At 36.3% G+C, this 12,959-nt stretch overlaps 1 protein-coding gene and 1 long non-coding RNA gene across 2 annotated transcripts in view; both read right to left on the bottom strand.

Annotated features, from left to right (window-relative positions):
- Positions 1-6,820: 6,820 nt before the first annotated feature.
- Positions 6,821-11,379, bottom strand: LOC109583340 (uncharacterized). Its single transcript, XR_002185474.1, has 4 exons — positions 11,273-11,379; positions 7,366-7,440; positions 7,094-7,226; positions 6,821-6,995 (listed from the first exon to the last, which is right to left on the bottom strand). It is a non-coding gene; the product is annotated as an uncharacterized LOC109583340 (long non-coding RNA).
- An 88-nt stretch (positions 11,380-11,467) lies between these two features.
- LOC100631446 (ceramide glucosyltransferase-B-like) overlaps positions 11,468-12,959 on the bottom strand; it is a 2,822-nt gene continuing 1,330 nt past the window's right edge. Inside the window, exons 5-9 of the mRNA XM_019998616.1 lie at positions 12,792-12,870; positions 12,471-12,649; positions 12,332-12,418; positions 12,009-12,237; positions 11,468-11,788 (exon numbers count right to left, since the gene is read on the bottom strand). Of these exons, the coding sequence (XP_019854175.1) occupies positions 11,627-11,788; positions 12,009-12,237; positions 12,332-12,418; positions 12,471-12,649; positions 12,792-12,870 (736 nt within the window). The 3' untranslated portion in view covers positions 11,468-11,626. The remainder of the gene's footprint in view (positions 11,789-12,008; positions 12,238-12,331; positions 12,419-12,470; positions 12,650-12,791; positions 12,871-12,959) is intronic.

The raw sequence follows: 12,959 nt of genomic DNA, 5'->3' as shown, positions 1-12,959 counted from the left end.
CATAGGATACAATCCACTACTATTATGCAACGATACTGTGTACATGTAATAGGAGTAGGTAGTGGTTTCCCAGCTATGATGTAATAGACAGATGTGCCTATGATCATAATAATACCTTATATGTACTGTACTTAATACACAATAATAAAGATATGAATATACACACATGTGTATAGTATTATTGGCACAGTATACATGTGCGTCATTCTTTATGTAATAGCTGCTATGTAATAATGAACATTACTTTGCTATCTTAGCTGTCCATTTTCTCATCTCAATACTGCACGTATAGCTAATGACGTCATGTACAGTTATTACTGGATGCTATGACAGTTAGGATGAGTCCGAACTATACAAAAGTAATTAATTGATTTAATATATGGGCTATCGATCAGGCTGAAGCAGGTTTGTCTATAGCTAACAGTGTTTCAATCTTATATGGCGGGTAACTCTGTCAAGCTACCAGCTGCTAACTATAGAGATTAAGTGAAAACATGTTATACTGTGTCAGTGTGTGACTGACTACCAAAAACAACAGAAGAGATCATTAAAGAATTTACCAGTACATTAGGTACACTCATGATATACAAAGTGTATATACTCTCTTATTATCCAGTGCTTGAGTACTGGAATTAGTAAATATTCAATTAACAGTGTGTGATTGTTTGTGACAGGATCATATCCTGTCCTCTAATTAAGAGAAATATTTTAAAATACATTAAAGTCACATCCTCTTTGTGAACTGCTATACATTCAATTAGAGCAGGAGACTACGTTCAAGGACACCCTAAAATAATAAGGACACCTTTATAAACAGGACACTTTTATAATAAGAACACCTTTATAATAAGAACCACCTTTATAATGAGGACACTTTTATAATGAGGACACCTTTTTATAATGATGGTGGTGTACTAATTACGAGAAGGTTTATAAACATCATTTTACTTGGAAACAGATCTATTGTATAAGTTTATGGAGACAATCAAAATACACAAACAAACCGATACCTCCAACCTTTGATGTCCCTATCTAACAATAATAATAATGGTTATACATCAATACAGTAATAATGATTGTAAATGTATTATCTATTATGTGTACATCAGTATATTATGAAATAGGAAGGAAAAGAAGATGAAGGAGATTGTACATTTGATAAGGACACACTGTCGGTATTGGAGCATTTTTCTCCATCCTATACAAATTAATAAAAATACTTGTACAGACTAGCCTCTATATAATGGACACTTTGGGTCAAGGCAGTGTCTCTGTTATACAGAGGTGTCCTTTATGTGGAGGTTATTTTATACAGTAAGGAATGTAATTGGTACACTAGGTGCTGTCTGTTAAATGGAGGTGTACGCTATAGAGAGTGTCCATTAAGAGAGGGCAGGAACTGATGTATAATGTATTGTATTATTATTAATAATAATTAATAAAGTAACAGTGTGTTAGATATACATGTTAAAGTATAAGGACATTAAAGTATTATGATAATTATTAGAGTATTATTATGTACAAGTATATCTATTATTATTATTATTTAAAATATGTTTCTTCTTCGCAATTGTGACAGACTGGCCCTTCGTGAGTATGATACTTATAAGAGGCAAAATGATATTCACAGCAGGTTCCTAAATGCTATAGAAATACATCATGCATGAACATGTATATACATAGCTATCCTTATAGATTCATTCTAAGTTAACTTACAACTATTTCTGAATTTCCTTGGCAGTCTTTGTGAGGGTAACAATAATATGTCCTAGCTTCAGTGACTTGAGCAGTAATCATGAAGAGTACAGCTGCAACAAGGACCATACGCTGGAATGAAGTCATCTTCAGTTTGATAGTAGTAGTATCTTTCTTTATCTCTTTATGGTGTACTGATGATATACTACGAGTTTATTATATAAGGTAGTGTAGTATCAGGTTTCATACAGTACCTGATTCGTGAGGTATCTCCCTTTACCTCCTCACTCCCTACTGTCACATTATACTCAATTACTCATTCATTATTTGTATTACTATTTCCTTATATTCTGTTACTCATTCCTCCATACCCTAACTCACTATACAATAATATAAGATACGACGCAATCATAAGAGGAATAGATGCAGCTAAATCCATTCCTTTATAGGGGGAAATAATCCTTTATTCTCATGCCTAGTAATGTAATAGCACTAATTTAAAGATTGGGATCATTAGCCTTCATTATTCTAAGCATGCAACTGCAAGAAAAAGACTCAAAATAGCAAACAAGAAAATTTGCCTACATTATGACATTTTCTTGCAGTTGAGCAATGAGTCAACTTGAGGCAACAAAGATCAAAGTAACCACTAAATTTCAAGCAACAATGTTGCCCCGTGTATGATAGCCTTTAAAGAATGTGCTGGTACATTAGGTATACTCATAATACATAAAGTGTACATGTTTACTCTCCTATTATATGCTCCACCAATTAATCCAGTACTTGTGTACTGCATTAAAGAATGTACTGTTACATTAGATATACTCATAATCCAGTACTTGTGTAGTACAGTTAATAAATATTCAATTAACGGCGTGTGATTATGTGTTAGGATCATATCCTGTCCTCTAATTAAGAGAAAATATTTTAAAATACGTTGAAGTCACATCCTCTTCACGAACTGCCATGCAGTCAATTAGAGTAGGATACTGTGCTCAAGGACACCCTGAAATAATGATACCTTTATAATGAGGACACCTTTATAATAAGGACACCTTTTTATAATGATGGTGGTGTACTAATTACGAGAAGGTTTATAAACATCATTTTAATTGGAAATAGATCTATTGTGTAAGTTTATGGAGACAATCAAAATACACAAACAAACCGATATCTCCAACCTTTGATGTCCCCATCTAATAATAATAATAATAACAGTAATAATGATTATACATCAATACAGTAATAATGATTATAAATGTACTCTCTATTATGTGTATATCAGTATATAATGAAATAGGAAGGAAAAGAAGATGAAGCAGATTGTACACATGATAAGGACACAGTGTCAGTATCATATACAAATAGAAATAGATCAAGGGACTTAAGACAGGAAAAATACACACATCATTCAATTCTGGGAATTATATAGAACCATCCAATCATAGATCCAATCATAGATACTGTAGATCCCTCACATGTGGTTTTACTAAGGATTTATCACTTCCTTGAGTTCCCTTCCAGTTACTGTACACACTATTGGTAATGTCATTGTATTGCAGTTCCTATTTGTAGCAGCTGTGTATTTCCCTCACTTTTTGTTATTATGACGCAACATTCATTTTCATGAGTATATACTGGGGATAAACTAAACAACACACACTGACACATACTCGCTTTCAATTCAATCGAATACACACATGACATGTATGTACGTGTACATGTATGTATATAAGCTAAAACAAAAACACTGTTGCTCTCTCAGTTTATACTGAAAGCGTAAGCACTGTTGCTAATAAGTATTAGCACCTGTAACACTTAGGACACCTTCATAATGAGGACATTTTGTAATGTCCCAATTGGTACAAGCCTATACAAAATACCTCTGAAATGAGGACACCTCTGTATATATTAAGGACAGGTAGTGTGGGCCCAATGGTGTCCTTAATAAAGAGGCTACACTGTACATGTATTAAGGACAGGTAGTGTGGGCCCAATGGTGTCCTTAATAAAGAGGCTACACTGTACATGTATTAAGGACAGGTAGTGTGGGCTCAATGGTGTCCTTAATAAAGAGGCTACACTGTACATGTATTAAGGACAGGTAGTGTGGGTCCAATGGTGTCCTAAATAAAGAGGCTACACTGTACATGTATTAAGGACAGGCAGGTAGTGCATGGGCCTAATGGTGAAGTACATTACCATTTTACACAGTATTCTATAGGGACAACCATTCATGCCTTTAAAGACATTCCCTGGAGCACAATATGTTTATAAAATGTACCTGGAGTGTGTCTTTATGGTTTTATAATTGATCTGTGTATGGACAACTAGTCTATACAGTATAATCCTTAGTCTACTTGATACAGTTACAAGCTGATACCTTGTGTACTACAAGTGGCCCAAACCACAACAGAGGAAGCATGATGTAGATCAAAGTGAGAATGAATGAGCTAGTATACTCATGAATGTAGCCCTGTTTGTTTGTGTGTGTGTGTGTGAGTGTGTGACTGGTTGTGTGTGTTGAGCAAAGGGAGTGACTCCTAATCTTCATTACAATTAGACTATGTGCCTCCATAATAGGTCCATGTATAGCGTATATTATCAAAATAAATGAATGAGAAATGGAAGGAGGTTTGATTCATCGTCACAGCAGACTCTAATCAAGAGTAGATAGTCATGTAGAGATTGTACTATATCAAAGGAAAATGGCTGCCAGAAATAAAGAAGCAGAAGAGGAACTGTCTACATACGAATCTAATTATAATAGAAATTGAATATTATGCAGCTGCTACTGGAGAGTATACACAATAATGAAGACAGAAAAGAGGCGGTTTACTCGTAGTAAATAAAGAACGAGACAAAAGTAGTCTACGTGGAAGCACTATACAAAGAGGAAAGATACAATTCATGTTCAGTAGATGTACCTTATAATCTACATGTGGACACATAGTACATTAAAAGCACATGTATATACCTGTACCTATGTGTCTATAGCGTATGTTATCTTTGTTAAGATAACACTGTCTGTGACGTACAAGTGTACATGTACATGTATACTATAGACAGTCTGAGAGATAGAAACCTTATCCTAACAGACAATACATATACATATACACAGACCAGACCAATGAATAATTACATATACACTTTATACAGTGTGTTATAGGCACATGGGGCAATGAATATACTGTTAAATGAATATTGATGTTAGCAGCTGCTAGTGTTTCTAGGTAATTGAACAAGAGGGGGAGAAAGAGAGAGAAAGAGGGAGAGAGAGAGGGAGGTAGAGAGAGAGAGGGAGGGAGAGAGAGAGGGAGGTAGAGAGAGAGAGGGAGGGAGAGAGAGAGGGAAAGAGGGAGAGAGAGAGGGAGAGAGAGAGAGAGAGAGAGAGAGGGAGAGAGAGAGAGAGAGAGAGAGAGAGGGAGGAGACATATTTTGGCGGCAGACAGCTGGAGTTAGAATGCAGTTGAGGATTAGGTGAGGCAGTCCTCTGGGGCACAATTAAGGCAACGAAATTAATTTTAAAAATTAATAGAATTAAATAATAAGGTAGGCCGGGGATAAGTACAAGAGGAAAGGGAAAGCAAAAGGAAACGGAATGAGAGAGAGAGAGGGAGAGGAAGAGAGTCATAGTAAATTAGCAGATGAAATAACGAGCTATCTTATAACGCATTCTGTTCTGTGCATGCGTGAACGCACACACACGTTCCCAATCTCAAATTTCCATTTCCTATTTCCTCAGCATACCAAGTGATGGCATTCATACTAGTACAAGGATACATCAATTAGTTGAAGCAGGTTCTGCTGGATCAAAGGATCGACAACTGATATCAGTCAATCAGTAACTAACATGATACAAACATCACTGGGCATCATCGCCCACTATCAAAACTGTGAAAATAACGAATAATTAATAACAACACGGGTTGAAATTATAAGCTAAATGGTCTAGCTATAATCATACCACAGTAGTTGGCTAGTGTGTTATATTGGAGGGAAGTGTGTGTGAATATACAGCTGCAAATATAGTATATGCATCATGTGATGTGTGCAGTGACGTGCTGTGTCTCTTGCATACAATAAATATTGTGTCTAGGAATATCAAATTATCAAAAACAATTCTCATGATAACAGAACACAACAAATGCATGGACAAACAATGTAACGTCATGTAGTATTGATAGTATATAGTACAGGTTGTGTATCAAATGATGGGGAAAGTTTTGTAGTATATAAAGAATTAATTTAAATATTGCAGTATAACTGCTTTTAATGGCTACACTCTCTATAGCGTACACCTCCATTTAACGGACAGCACCTAGTGTACCAATTACATTCCTTACTGTATAAAATAACCTCCACATAAAGGACACCTCTGTATAACAGAGACACTGCCTTGACCCAAAGTCTCCATTCTTAATCAATTTTAAAACAGACAATAATCCTAATAGTTCTTTATGTACATAATTTGATGCAGTAATTTGATTATATCTTGAACAACAACTAGTACTCGACTTTGAATTGAGACACACCAAAAGACATTAACAAAATCAATTAGAAATGATCCAGTCATCACAACTACGGAGACAGTTGACACTTCCCTTCACATACAGATACAGCATACACAGTACAAGTACATGCCCATCATTTACTGCATTGTGGATACAATATTTATAAAACAATGGTGCTCTGCCCGCCAAGTGTTCACCATTATACAGGAAGACTTCCAACGCTGTTTATGATGAGACACATACAGTCAAGAAGGATGTACTCTATACAGTACAGTGTATGCATAGATACTCTTGCACTATTACTATACACTGTATATGTAGACTAGACAAGAGACAGTAGTGCTTACAATGAATGGCCAATTCCTACTGTTGTTTAGACTAAGAGTGGACGTGACAAAAGAGATACATACAAAAGGAAATGGGAAGTTGGTAACCATTTCCCGTACTGTATTAGTCTATACCTGCCAATGGGTACAACTAATAACTGAAACACACACTATGTATGTTACACTGTACTTCACTTTGTCAACACAGTAACCCATCAAGCAGAGCTTTTTTAGCAAAGGAAATTCTATTATTATTTTATTATATTTTGATTTAATTGTCTTTTCTTTTTGAAGCACACTTCATTTCTGTTCACACCAAGTTCTTTCATAGTCCATAATAAAGAGACAAACATCACAAAAGCTACTTACAACTTACAAGCTAATGTCACTAAGTGCTTGTGAAAGGTGCGTACATCGTAGGAGCTTTAGCAAATCAAGTTTTCATTTAATTTATTTTATTCTGTTTGTTTGTCAGTTGGAGATAAAAGAGAGAGAGAGAGGGAGGGGAGGGAGAGAGAGAGTACATCCCATACAATAACACTATAGGTATTATCTTACCACAAGAATCCAGGACTCCTTTGAATCAAAGAGCAAAAACCTTTTGATGTATCAACGGCAGAATGAATATAAGTATAGATAAGATCATAATGGGCACTCTCTATAACGTACACCTCCATTTAACTGACAGCACCTAGTGTACCAATTACATTCCTTACTATATAAAATAACCTCCACATAAAAGACACCTCTGTATAACAGAGACACTGCCTTGGCCCAGTGTCCATTATATAGAGGCGCTAGTATAGTACATTAATACTAATATTACTTACTTTATGGCGGTACTTGTTCAGCTGCAGCATTACATGGCTTTTGTATATGGTATGGTCAGATAATTCGATTTAAAACTAAAGAAATAAAAACAAAAAATGTATCTTTATTGACTGGTGGCTAGACTAGACACTAGTGTGCATAATAACCTTGAGGGCTCAGCCCTTTCCACCATCTGTCTCTTCTCTCTCTCTTTCTCCCTCCCTCTCTGTCTCTCTGTCTCTCTCTCTGTCTCTGTCTCTGTCTCTCTCTCAAACTCTCTCTCTCTCTCTCAAACTCTCTCTCTCTCTCTCTCAATCTTGTACTGACAGATAATACAAATTTAAGAGTACACATGACATGACAAATAAAAGACTAGATACACAAGTATGTGCACCATTAATAGACACAGTGTGGGATGACTGCACCAGACACATGTACTGATGAATAGAGAGTCCTAATAATCCATTCATAGCAGCATATCAGACACATCTACATCCATCACGACATATTTATTATAAAAACTACACTCAATAGACAAACAAGTAAACCCATGTCAACATACTATAGTATATACAGACACATCAACACATCCATAAATGCATTGAAAATATACTTACATCCATATAAGGTTATTATGAATAGATACAGCATGTAAAAATGGTGTAAACACGTCTACAATAAACAGTACCGAACAGTTTGTGTAAACATGTACTGGATACTTTAGGAAACTGGGCAAGATGTGAAGTTCATGAACGATAACAAACAACATAGCAGCATGATGTAATGGAAGAATTTAACAACACGAGTATGAGTGTGTAGGGGAATTTTAACCATAACAATAATAGTATAGTCTCTCTTAATGGACACTCTCTATAGCGTATACCACCCATTTGGCGGACAGCACCTAGTGTACCAATTACAAATGAAATCTTAAAATGCATGTATAGAGGTAGTAGATAATAATAATAATCATATTTTTATGATATCTAATTTTTGTGGCGTGCAGCTAATTTGTGGCTAATTAATATTCATTAGCTACTAATTATTATTCATTACAATGATTAAATTAATAATCAATTATAAACCACAGTCTAGCCTCTGGTATTTAAAAAGGACTTGTTTCCTTTTCTTTTAGAAGGCTACTACTACTACAACTGTCAAACTGAGCTTGCAAGTCGCAGGTTAACTTTATTCCACAAGTACAGGTCACTCCATAATGATGATGCTTAGCATGGTAGAGGTGTCACCTAAACGCAGGTATCAAGTTCGTCAAGTTTCCGAACCAGTGAGGCTGATTACGGGCAGCCATTGGTCAAACTCGCCCTCTCCTCCTGCTAGAAGGCCGCCTAGAGACAACCCAAGGCCTCTCTCCACTCTATACGATGCGAGGACAGCTTCGCCAGAGGTCTTGGAAGATGATAAGCCTGTCCCGCTTGGGCTGACAAGGAAATTGTCGAACTCTGCTCCAGACCTGGTCACTGCAAACGAGGCGGAGAGGCTTAGAGCAGTTTATGTAGCAGGGGGAGAAGGAAAGAGAGGGAACAGATGCACACAGGTCATAGGTGTAGAAGACGACGATGAAGAACTAGGAGAAGGAGTCTACTCAAAATTAAATCATTACAAGATTGGAGGGGTAGCCAGTGAAAGAAGAAAGCTGGAAGAGCTCCGTTGCTCTCCTGACAGTCAGTACAGCAGTTTGAATGTCATACAGGACAGGAGCAGTGATACCTCTCCTATAAATGACTATTCTTACATTGACATTGATATCATTGGTGATAAAACAGATGGTACAACTAGCTCTACTACCAGTCCTAAGTCTTCTCAAGAAATGTCTGGACATCATTACTTTGTCTTAGAGATACCAGAAGATCACGAAGAAGAGCCAAACGTTGAGAAAGAGGTCACAAGGAGAGCAGAGGAGAAAGGAAGAATCCAACCAAAAGCTACCAGCCATGCCAGCAGTGCCAAAACAACAAGAGCTGGTAATCAAATTAATTCGTACGCCGAAGTCAATTTGGGCAAGATCAAACCATCAGCTAAACATCAGAAAAAACTCCAACAGCCAATTAGGAGTCAGGTAGCTGAGTACGAGCGACCATTCAAAGCCACCGAGACTCCGAAAAGGCCAAGAGGCTACAAGCCAATGCCGGTACAAACTAGAATGACAGAGAGGGCTGGTTCACCTCTAGTTCACGATGATAACTTGTACAGTGAAGTTTATCTACCAAGAGAAGAGAAGGTTGTCGCACAGCAGCAACAGCGAAGACCGTTCTCACCTCTTCCTCCTCTCCCAACTTCCTCTCCAGTGAGATCCTTCCCTATGTCACCACGCACCTCACCTCCTAAAATGTTACCCTCTTCCCCACGTCTCTCCCCATCTCCTCCACTAATATCACCTAAATTAGCTGCATCACAGCGATCATCTCCTCTGTCCCCTATATCAAAGAGATCTCCTTTCTCTCCCTCTCATAACAAGTCCCCTACTCCTTCCTTCTCCTATGTCTCTTCACCCAAAACTCCTTCCCCTCAGAACTCATCTCCCTCCCGATCAAGACACTACAGCTCTTCCTCAGCTTCTAGAAGAGATTGTACTGTGGCTAGTTCGACTAATTTCAAAAGAGGAGGATGCTATTCTTCTCAGAAGCTCAGAGGAGAGAGGATATACTGTAATAATGTTGATCACAAAACAATTGGAGATGACTCCACACACTCCAACCATGTCAATATTATAATAACTGAGAATGGTCCCGTACTGTTATCCAATAAACAATCACCATCAGGGACAATGACTGGAGGAAATGCATCACAATGTAGCAGCTCTAAGACTGAAGGAAGCAGTGTTGATTCGCTGGTATTGGAGGAAGGACATTACGAGTTTGATCCTAGCTTTGTTAATAACCTTGTACGGAGATCATGATCTCTGATTTGATTTGATTTCTCTCTCTTGTTACATAATATCAATGCATCGTATCACTAAACACTTATTAACTGATTCACTTAGCCCTTGTATTATTATTATTAATATTATCATTATTAATATTATTATTGTTTATTGTTCTTGTAATAGAATTGTTGTTGTTATTGATTCACACTAAATTGTGCTAACATCATTAAGCTGTGGAGCCGACTTCGACTAAAGCGTTTGAGTCATGGCCATTTAAAAACGAGAAAATTAGAAAACTGCCTTGCACAATAGCCTATGCTTTTCCAATAAAAACACCTCCAAAATCATTCCCAATTTTAAAATACACATATTGATGTCCTTATACGCTATGTAGAAAGTTTGTGTTAATTCTGAAGATTTCCTAATAGAGTATTATTGACTTACGAACATTTTAAAACTTCACTATAGTTTAAAGAGTACTATATAGTTTAGAGAACAAAGGACGATTGTCACAGCTAAGATACTCTAATTAGTCTACCAGTGGCTGTTGCTATAGTGACTGGTTATGGTTATGTAATAAAGGAATGCAACACTCCATATATGGTCAGTGTACAAGTACATGTATAAAGTATGGTTATTGAGCAACTTTAAAAATTCATAAAAAATCTAATTTTGATTGGAATCAGCTCAAACTTTCTACACAATATAAGTACATGTATATGCATCAGAAAATGTAATAAAAATGGAGAATTTGCTCCTTTTCATTTTCGGTGAAACATGACCCGTGACCCTGTACTAAGTACAGTGACTTTGGCCCAATTTTTGAGCTGCTTTAAAAATTCATAAAGGATTTATATTTGATCAGAATCAACTCAAACTTTCTACACAACAGAAAAACATGTATACATAATAGAAAAATCATTAAAATGGTAAATTCTCTCTTTTTCATTTTTGGCGAAATTTGGTTCGTACCCCTGTACTATAGTCTAGTACAATAACTTTGGCCAAATTTTTGAGAACTTTAAAAATTTACAGTAACTTACTATTATCTATGGGCTTTACTGATTTCTGATAAATTGAATCTGAAGGCTTGTTTTCCACTTTCATGACTTTTCCAAAACTCAACCATTATCAGCTGCCATCCAGACACGTGGTTAGAGTATACAGAGATATACTGAAAGAGAGTCTAGTTTATATTTCCGTATACTACAACCACGTGCTCACATGAGGTCTACTGCTGTGTAAAAGATGGCAATAAGAATAATCTTTGATCTGACAATAAAATAGTACAAAAATAGCATAAAATACAAATAGATGATTGTAGTATTAAACATGTGTAGCAGTGAATTTATCAACAACAACAATAATAATAATAATAATAATAATAATAATAATAGTCAGTCAATTTTAGTTGCTTTCCCTCCAAAGTGAAGTTGAAACCTAACTCCCCTCCATGTTATTTCTCTGCTGCAGGAGCTAGTGATGAAAAGAGGTAGAGCCCATAGTTCTCTTAGTATCCAGACAATCAGGACCTTCCATAATGAAGTAACAGGACCATTCTATAATAAAGAAGAATAAAGAAAATATAAATAGATATACTATCATTCCATTAACAGATGCAACTTTTGTGAGCAAAAACTTTCAGAAAAGTTACACATGTCACAAAATCAATACAATTAATTCAGAATATAAATGTACAAAATAAAGGCATATGATTGACTATTCGTAAGATTGGAATCAGTGTTATATGAATCAAAATCAAATCAAGGGATCACTAACCTCAATCACTCGTATCAGTAACAGATCACACAATAACCAGATCAGTGTGTGACATATGAATATAAATATGAATCTATGAAGGCCAGAGACCAGTAGTACGTGTTGATAAGGAGTAGAGTTAATGAGATAATGTATAACACATGAACCAACAAACCCTAGCACAAAGCACTCGGTGAACGGCTCAAATAAAACTGGGAGGGGCATCATAGTGGCTCTTAACCTACCCCACCTGGAGGGAGAGAGAGAGTAGAATGAGATATAGTATATAGTATTTTTCTAGCTAAATATATAGTAATTTATAGGTCATAATTCCGTTCCCATACCTAATAACTCGGTTCTTAAACAGTGACAGGGAACGGGAACCAGGATTCTGAAGAGCAGGCAAAGAGCTAAGAGCCAAAGTCCAACCTCTAAAAATAAAAATAAATAAATAAATAAATAATAATAATAATATTACCCCACCTTGTCCACAGTGCTTTCCCTATGAAATAATCTTCAGCTAGATACTCAGAGAAGACTTTGATCCCTCCCTCCTGTTCAATGGCTGATTTCTTTATCACCCACGACATCCCAGTGGCACAGTTCCGACGAATCAGATTAGCCCATAAATACACTCTTGAGTGCTGGGTGCCAAAATACACCTACATAATTAATTAAAAATACAACAATACTCGTTATGTGTGTGGGTGTAAGATCCAATAGCTACTTTTGGGTAAATTATAATAAATTAGTAGGGCGGGTAATTAAATAATCAATTAATTAAATATAATTTTAACCCTTTACCTTATCAAGAAAATCAGCAAAAGTTTCCATTGAATTCGGAGAAACATACGGCAGCTGAATAAAGAGAGAGAGAGAGAGAGAGAGAGAGAGAGAGAGAGAGAGAGAGAGAGAGAGAGAGAGAGAGAGAGAGAGAGAGAGAGAGAGAGAGAGAGAGAGAGAGAGAGAGAG

Source organism: Amphimedon queenslandica, unplaced genomic scaffold, assembly GCF_000090795.2.
Source record: "Amphimedon queenslandica unplaced genomic scaffold, v1.1 AMPQUscaffold_13311, whole genome shotgun sequence".
Lineage (NCBI taxonomy): Eukaryota > Metazoa > Porifera > Demospongiae > Haplosclerida > Niphatidae > Amphimedon > Amphimedon queenslandica.
Note: the sequence above shows the minus strand (reverse complement) of the source record. Positions and strands in the feature narration are given on the sequence as shown.